General features: G+C 38.5%; 1 protein-coding gene across 1 annotated transcript; it reads right to left on the bottom strand.

Moving 5' to 3' along the window:
• Positions 1-1,112: 1,112 nt before the first annotated feature.
• Positions 1,113-7,953, bottom strand: wdr12 (WD repeat domain 12). Its single transcript, XM_046048500.1, has 13 exons — positions 7,785-7,953; positions 7,328-7,422; positions 6,324-6,418; positions 6,017-6,123; positions 5,650-5,765; positions 5,410-5,564; positions 5,274-5,319; positions 5,100-5,185; positions 4,844-4,984; positions 3,486-3,591; positions 3,199-3,331; positions 1,737-1,809; positions 1,113-1,631 (listed from the first exon to the last, which is right to left on the bottom strand). Exons 1-13 carry the CDS (start codon positions 7,823-7,825, stop codon positions 1,554-1,556), a joined length of 1,272 nt encoding a protein of 423 aa, XP_045904456.1. The 5' UTR covers positions 7,826-7,953; the 3' UTR covers positions 1,113-1,553.
• Positions 7,954-9,135: the final 1,182 nt, after the last annotated feature.

The raw sequence follows: 9,135 nt of genomic DNA, 5'->3' as shown, positions 1-9,135 counted from the left end.
GTGGGGGCGCTGCCGTTCACACCGAAGATCGTTTATTAAAACAGAAGACGGGGAGCTATTCTGCAAAAGTGGACTTCACATGTTCATTCATTTACCAGTTGACTATTTTTCTGAAAAAAATTCAGTGTGTTGCAGGTGTCTAGATCAGAAGAAAACATGGATGATGATTCGATTACAACAGTGTGAATACTGCTGTCCTTTCTTTTTCTGAAGTCAGGTTAATTCTTCTAGAGTTTAAGAAAGCAACATTATCCCTTTTTTTTTAATCTAACGTGGGACTGGTTATCCCACTATGATGCCGAAGTTAACTTCAGATTCGATAGGTAAGGGGAAAGTGAAGGGAAACTCAGGTGCAGATCAAAAATCACTGTGCCCAGAGCTGTCAAATGTCATATAGAGGCAAAAGGTTCTTTAAAACATAGTTTCTGATTTGTGAAACCTTTGTTTTATTTGTGAAAATGAAATAACAACAACACAACATATACAAACAACAACATATAAATCGCCCTGGTTTCATTTTCACAAATAAAATAAAGGTTTCACAAATCTGAAAATATGTTTTAAGGAAACTTTAGCCTTTCTGTAATAATCTAGTCCAGATTTGACAGCTCTTGGCATTGTGGTTTTTATCTGGACCTGGTCTAATGTGGTCTACATGTAAAACAACCCCAACAAGATATAAATCACCCTTTTTTTCAATTTTCACAAATAAAATAAAGGTTTCCCAAATCTCAAAATGTGGTTTAAAGAAAGTTCAGCCTTTCTGTAATAATGTAGTCCAGCTATTGGCATAGTGGTTTTTGATCTGGACCTGAGTTTATAGTACAATAAGAACAACCAGAGTGATAGCTCTGAGTTTAACCTCCTCTCTGGTCAAACCAGTCTGAGAAGGAAAAAGTCCCACAAGACACATTTTTTCCTTTTGCCAGCCAAAAACACGAGGAAGTTGATTATGTACAACACTTGCAAATTGTAATTGCAAAATGTGAAATGTATCAGACCTTTACAAACAATAATAATTTGTTACTTTCCTAATACAACGGTTTAATTACTTCCACCATCAATAGTCTAATTAGCCAACCTGGAGGTAAGGAAAAAATAAAAAACACCAATGAAAATCTAATGCAATACTTTAATATGTTGAACTTTTTCATTATATCACTGTTCTGTTTTTCTTTCACCCTTACATTGCCTTACGATTGGTTATAAAACTATGAACCACCGTCCAAATATCACATATTTACTACCAAGCACTACTGAATGAAATATTAAATAAAAGTGACATTTTAGGAGACAAAAGTAATTTATAATGTTTTCTTGGTTTACAGGCAAACAAAGACAATCCATAAGAAAATGTGTGTAAAATTTGATGGTTGGATAAAAATAAATCAGGTGCAGCAACGAACAAAGCAAGCAAAGTTTTGTACAGTACAAAATTCACAATCACTGCTGTTTTCTTCTGCCTGTCACAACACTGATACGTCTGTCCAATCTGTGCGTCTGTTGTGGTGATAGACGTAGTGGATCTGTGCAGCCCATGCTGGCTGCTGAGCCTACGCCCCCGCATCTGTCTGACAGGCCGAGTATCTGTAGGTGTAGAGCTTGTTATCTGCACCTCCACTCAACATTAGCTGAAAAAAGAAAACAGATAAAAGAAGAAAGTTATATACTGATTTTGTGGCGGAAACACTGAATATTATTTGCTTTGGGATTCTATTTGTGGAAAACAGTCTTACCCCGCTTTCTGTCCAATCCACACAAAACACTTTGTCCTCGTGGGCCGCCAGGTCATACAGAGGAGCCTTACAGCTGGGAGACACAACAGCAACATTTACACTTCATTTACCTCAGAGGTTTATTACACAGTACCAACAACTGACTGGTTCAAGCTGAGGATTTGATTTAGTATATGTGAGCATAAGAAAAACGACACCAAAGTTTTATAAACTGCCACAGAACTTAATTCTGACAAAGACAGGAAGCTTGTTCCAGACAGAGGCACCTCTAGCAGAAAGCTGTTTGCTCTCACACGTGTGAAATGAACAGGATGTCCTGCTCTGCAAGTCTGAGAGACCTTTCGTTCATGGTGTTACAGGATGGATACTGACCCAGCTCATGCCCTCATTAGCTACTGAACATTAAATTAAAGTCTGAATTGTCTTGCTGCAGCTAAAAATACAGAATAACTATGATTTATTCAGTACAAAGGCAAGTTGGACAAATGGTCGGAGTAAACCAGACATCAACTTTCATCAGATAAGAAAAACATGCCTTCTCCTTTATGACGATACATTTTTTAGCTAATCCAATCCAGTTTATTTAGTTTAAGCAGTGAGAGATTTTTCTCAAAACAAAAGAAACACTTAATTTTTTAGTTTATCTGAAAAATTATTATTTTGGACAGTGCTGAATACTGCATTAGATGTCTACGGAGCAGGACCTGACCTAGTGAGCCTATTTTTGCCTGTTCGTTGCAGAGAGAAATGCAGTATTAACAATTAACCAATTTATTTAGGCTACTGATTGTTTGATCTCCAATATTTTCCACAAGATTTTATTTTTATAGACATTTTACTGATCTAAGTGAGGTAAATACTGGAAAACCTACAATATAATAACACAAAAGCCATATGACACCTGTTCTCACATGAATATTTAAATGAGAAAAAAAAGATCTTTGAGGAGAATGATCAAAAAACATAACTGGTGTTACATTTTTCTAATTGTCAACAAACCCACTGAAAATACCACAACCAAAAAGAATTATGTTGTGTGGATCCAAAAAACACACTGATGAGCTGCACTGTTGCACTGCGTGACATGTTCCTTCATCACCATGGACACACACACTGTAGTTTACTATGACTCAATCCCATAAACATCGTCCTGCTGCCAGAAAAACTCTCTAGAGCACCAAATGTGGATACATCTGCCACTTAATTTAGTCCCCAACAAATGTTTCCTCCTGTAAAAACTACAGTGGCCAGAATTTAGGAAGCTACTGAGCATTTTTAAAAATGAATGTAAACACTTACGAAAAGAACTTACGTTTACGTGATATGTTTGTCAGTGTGGGTCATCCTAAAAGATTAGTTGACAATAACAGAAATAAAAAATATCCTCCCAATGAGAATATGTTACTGACCTCTAAACATAAATATCACACAGTATACACTGTGAAATATGTGCTTCACAAACCTTCTAGTGTCCCACAGTTTGACCAGGTTGTCAAGGGAACCGGAGACCAGCTGGTGCTCGTGTGCCGGCGCCCACTTCACAGCGGTGACCCAGCCAGTGTGGGAGGTCAGAGACAGCAGCACCAGCGACCCGTCTGGAGGGGAGGGGAGGTGTTTATAACCGTGAAGAGGAAAAGCGAGGAAACAGAGTGAAAGTGCTAACACAGCAGCAATTGTGTCTTTTTAGGAGAGGCAGACAAAATGATCTTGGACATTAAGACGTCTGTGGTATTTAGCGCTCAGCCGTACCTTTGGTGCGAGGGTCCCACAGTCTGATGTGTCTGTCAGTGCTGCCTGAGGCCAGCCGTCGACACAGAGGTGAGTAGGAAATGCAGTTAAACACTTTACTGCCCGTCTGTGGAAAGGACAAAAGACGCCAGTTTATAATGGGAAATGCCAAATAAATTTCAAAATGTTATCAGGTTTGAAAGTATGTTTTAAAGAAAAAGGTTTTCTGTGACAATAAAACGTCACTGCTTGGAGGAACACAAAAGCATTTAAAAGGAGGCAGTGTGGATGCTTAAAACAGCCATGATGTTCACCAACAGTATATGAAGTGCAGTAGAGGATGTCAGAGGTTCTTCACCCCCCCAAAAAAAAACAACAATTAACTGAAAATCGTAGTCTAATAAAAAATTATTATACACGGCTATTAAAATCACTACTAGTAATTCACGAGCGTCGAGAGTTTGGCTGGAGGAGTCAAACCTCAGATCAAAAGGTAGACAGATAAAGACCCAGCAATCATGTTGAAGGTTGTGTGGCAACCAAGAGGCCAAACACACTTTTTCTGGAGCTGCACTAAACTAAGGCCTTATTGGAATAACGTGAATCCAATTATTAAAGAGACCATAGGATATGCTGTTTGTAACAACTGTGTTGTGATGTACCTGAAAACTGAGGAGGTCATACAATAAAGAGACATATCTGGCAAAAGTCAGCAAAAAAAAAAAAGCTACAACAAGAAACTGGTATAACGCTGAACCACCCAGGAGGAAACAATAATTTGAGATTGTCCACGATATATCTTAATAATGGAGAAAGGAGACAACTGGGAGAAATGGTCCATCAAGTACTTTAATAGTTGAGCTATGGCATGACTGATGTTGAGGTTTCTGTTTATCTTGGTTCAGTGTTATGTTGATGGATGCGTTGTGTGCCCAAGAGACTTGGTCCAAAACTGAAAATGCAATATAGATTCACAAATAGAAGCCTCATACTATGGATAAACATAGTATTTGCAGATTTTCTACAAAGAGCAATGTGCCTTACCGCCTTATGTTTCAATTATATTCTACTATCGTTTTAGACGAATATTGAGTGTAAATAAAAATATAGATTACATTTTTCTCATGCTGCTGGGAATTAAAATGTAGGCTTCTAATTGTAAATTCACCAATAAAACTTAACCCACGGCCTGTTATAATAAAAAAAACAGATATGTGGCTCTGTTGTATGTAAGTGTCCCAGTAAGCCATGACAACGTGACAGGGAGCCAGCATGAAAAACACCACCACCATGAAACCACAAACAAAAACATCTGTCTGCTACTGTAAAGTCATCCAATTTGAATTGGTTCAGGTTTTGACCAACTGCTCGTTTCTCACCAGTGTAGTCTTCATTGCTCCCGTCTCGACGTCCCACATGCGGATGGTGTGGTCCCATGATGCACTGCAAACTTCCTCACTGTCGAACCACAGGACAGAAGACACCGCCTCGTTGTGTCCAGATAACGTCATCAGGGGCGTCTGTGTCCATGTGAGACAATGTGATCTCTTATAAATCCCTTTACATTCAAAATGCTTGACTAATACATCAGCTTATAAATCATCAGGTTAGCCATATTCCCTATAAATCACTTACCCTGGTGAGGCCAAGCTGTTGAGTCTTTTGTTTCTTCCTCGGCCTGTCAGCAGGCTCTTCAACCTCGTCTGCCTCATCTGTGGGCACTGACAGCGCAGGGAAAAGGAGCTAGCTTGTTAAATTGTTTTTTATTCAGTGATGCTTAGGACGCAATCAATAATTCTGGAAACCTACCTGCAGACCAAATCTTCAACATTTTGTCCCAGGAGCCACTGCAGAACTGTATGGGAGCAACACAAATGCTTTCACTGACAAATAGCAACTGTGAAAGCCCTTGAATTTGCAATAAGCACTATCCATCACTCTTTACCTTTGAGCCAGTGGGGTCTGTGGAAACAGTGTCAACACTCCCTGTGTGTCCCCGACAGCAGTGTCTGGCTTTCACCTTGTTCCTCTCGGAGTTCCACTCCCACAGCAGGATGTTTTGGTCCAGAGAGGCAGTCAGAAGCAGAGAGGTCAGACCATCTGAACAGATATGTTGGCAGAGTTTTTTAAGAAAGGTTCTCATTGTTATTAGCAAAGTGACTGTCTGACATTCTGCCCTGCTCACCTCTTTTGACCCAGGCTACATCTTTCACCACATCTGTGTGTCCAGCCACTGTCAACACTGCCTTGCCCTCTACAGACCAGATCCTAGCTGTCTTGTCATACGACCCTGTTAGGATCCTGCAAAAAATAGAAAAGTAAGAAAACCAGGAGATTATAGTATATTTAAAACACAAATTTATTCAGATTACAGCCTGTCGTTGTATAGTTTTTCCACCAGAGGGCACTCTGCAACACGTTTGGAACAAACCACAACGCTGTACTATTTACAAAAAAGAAAGTTTATTTTTAAATTGCTATGACCGAAAGGCCATTAGAAAATGTAAATGCAATACAAAACAAATGAAAAAGTCTGTTGTCTGTTATCTTACCATTCAGCATCTGCATCTACAGAGCTAATCCAGTCATCGTGCATCATACACTCCTCGGGCTCTGGGGCTGTGATCCGCTCTACATACTCTATCTCCACCACGTCTTCCTGAAACACATACAGACGCACTGATGACCAGATATCAAATCACGTGTTCCCGGACAATCCAGTCCCCATTTGTCCCTCTTAGGCTTCCCACAAGATAAGGCAGTGAATGCTGAAACAAGCTTTATACAAAATGTCTGTACCATAAGTATAACAGGAACACAGCATTTACACTCAGGTTTAAGCATGGAGGCTGGTCATACCGTCGATATGTCTTCTGCCTCCATATGAGTGGCCAGCGACGATCGCAGGAACTGACCCTTGACCAGGAAGTCGAAATCCACTTTGCTGTGAGAAGCTGCGGAAACAAAAGACAAAATATGCGTTCAAGATGTTACGAGTATTTTTAAGCACTGGGATTTTGTCAGCCATATGACATAATTTAAGCTGAGTATAAACAATAGAAATCTGTGTATATAGTAAAACTTGTTATTAATGTATGGAAAGCCGTTTTAACATTTATTACTTAAAACTTACCAGTAGCTATTTAAAAGCTACTAGTACTTATTTATTAGTCACTAATAACTATTCACATTTTACTAGTGACAATTGATTAGATACTAGAACTTAATATTCAGTTACTAATAACTATTTTTAAGTTACTAGTAACTAACTGCACATTTTTGCCATTGAAGTCTATGGGGCTCTGCAGTTCAGTTTTCATCTATTCATTAGTTACTAGTTACCATTTCCATTTTGCTAGTATCTATTATTTAGCTACTAATAATAGATACCAGTAAAATGGAATTAGGTACTAGTAACCATTTTCACTTTACTAGTATCTATTATTTAGCTATTAGTGCTTTCTTTTTGTTAATAGTAGTATTTTCTTTCTTACTAGTAAAAATAAAAAAGTTACTACTGTCATTTGGAATAGTTACTAATGACTGATGAGTAGGTACTAGTATCTAAATAACAGATACTAGTAAAAGGTTACTAGTAACTATTCAATAAGTTACTAGTAACTAATGAATAGATGATATCTGAATTGCAGAGACCCATAGATTTCAATGACAAAAATGTGCAGTTAGTTAATAGTAACTGAGAAATTAAGTTCTAGTATGTCATCAATTCTTACTGCTAGAGCAGGGGAACAGTGACTAATAAATAAATACTTTTAGCTTTTAAATACTGACTACTAAGTTTTAAGGAATAAATGTTAAAACGTCTTGACATATTTAATGCTTAAAATTATATGTGAGTTTACCATTTTTAGCTTCCAGTAGCATGTTGATGACATTACTGAGGTCCTGCACTTCAGAGTTAGCAGGGATGGAGAATGGGACATCATCCACAACATACCTACAAAGAAAGGCCTTCGGTTTGTACCATAGTTTACACATCCACACACACATTTCGCATATGTACATATATATTAAGACACCAAATGACACAGATGCAGCAGGACAGCAGCCAGTCACATCTTTGGATTGTTAGCAATAGCTAGCTAAATCAATATGCGCTACAAACTGTTGGTGGATAACTACAATTAGAGGCTTAGGCAGAATTTACAGAACACATTCATGGCTCAAAGGCGGAGAAGTGCCTCACAATAATGTCGTACTGTTTACTGTAAGTTACAGCTAGATACCCAGACGGCTAACGTTAGCTGCTCCTGTCGTTTTTTAGTTATATTTATTTGGTTTAAGGGAATAAGAGCTCACCTTTTGTTCTCCGTGAAGAACCTCGCTTGTAACTGCGACATTTTTAGCTATGTATTCCTCTTACAGACGACTAAGTTAGCTATATGAATCTAAGCTATGGCTAAGTTGTTCATCTGCTCCTTCACAACACATCTGACGCGCATGTAGTCGTGCCATGTGGTATCAGAGTCAGGCAACTCAGCAGAGCACAGATGAAGCCAATCGATGATACGGATCTGTGCTCCTCCAGTAATGCCTGCCCTGTGACTGCGACATTAAAATACGCCATTAAAAGTATATGTATTCTATTAAACACCACTAAAGTATTATTAGAAAATCTACTGTATTGAGTATCAAATACTCAATATGTAGAGATGCAGAACTATGTTTATGCTATTACATATTATATTACTCGCTTCTTATTTCTGATGTGGTAGTACTGTACACAGCATTTTATTGTTAATTGGTCATGGTGGAGCACATTTGAACTATTTTACACTATTGGGTTGTTTAGTCCATAATATTGCTTGTTTTGTAGGCCTATGTAAAATCTGCATCTTTAAAGTTACTATTAAGCTGTCAAATATTCCATAAGACTTCAGTTAAAAGCCTGGTCCTATTTAGACACCTGTGCTATTTACTGACCTGTTGTGGCTTCACGTTTTGACAAATAAACGCAGGTCAATTAGAAGCCTTGTCGGGTACTATTAATTGAAGTTTTAGGTTACAGTCTCAAATTTGTACTTAAGTACAATACTTTAAAAGTACTAAATTACATTCCACGTATTGGTAATCTAATTGAACACTGGAAAAAGTTGTTGCCGCCCATCTCCAGGACCACCTCAAACATAACAACCTTTTTGAATAATTCCAGTCGGGTTTTCCGCTCTGCACACAGCACAGAAACAGCCTTGGTTAGAGTCACAAACGACCTACGAATGGCAACTGATGCTGGCTTAGCAAAAAGAAAGAAAGAAGCGGCCCGCAGCAGGCCGATTAGCTCAGATGGTTAGGGCGTGGTGCTAATAACACCAAGGTCATGGGTTCAACCCCCATCCTTGCCAGTGGTGACCATTTAACAACTCGACGTCAGAATCAGAAGGAGCTTTGTTGCCAAGTACCTTCTTACACATACAAGGAATTTGCTTTGGTGTTGAGATGCTACACGCAGACAGACATACAGCTGACATAAATAGATGTAATAAACAAATGCAAGTTATATATGAAGAATAGAGAAAAATAATACAACTGACAATATAAAAAAATGGAACAACAACAACTTACAATTAACAACAAATATTTGTGGCGAGAGGTTTTGGTCCCGATGGACCGCAGCCTCTTGCCAGAGGGGAGAGTCTGAAACAGTTTGTGA

This window comes from Micropterus dolomieu, linkage group LG01 (assembly GCF_021292245.1).
Source record: "Micropterus dolomieu isolate WLL.071019.BEF.003 ecotype Adirondacks linkage group LG01, ASM2129224v1, whole genome shotgun sequence".
Taxonomy (NCBI): Eukaryota; Metazoa; Chordata; class Actinopteri; order Centrarchiformes; family Centrarchidae; genus Micropterus; species Micropterus dolomieu.
The sequence above is the reverse complement of the archived record's forward strand: the minus strand, read 5'-3'. Positions and strand labels throughout refer to the sequence as shown.

Coding starts and splice junctions, on each gene's coding strand:
- wdr12 (XM_046048500.1), bottom strand. CDS start 7,825: ATGTCGCAGTTACAAGCGAGGTTCTTCACGGAGAACAAAAG. Junction 5,320..5,409: donor CAGACCCCACTGGCTCAAAG/GTAAAGAGTGAT, acceptor GCTCCCATACAG/TTCTGCAGTGGCTCCTGGGA. Junction 4,985..5,099: donor AACAGCTTGGCCTCACCAGG/GTAAGTGATTTA, acceptor ACATGGACACAG/ACGCCCCTGATGACGTTATC.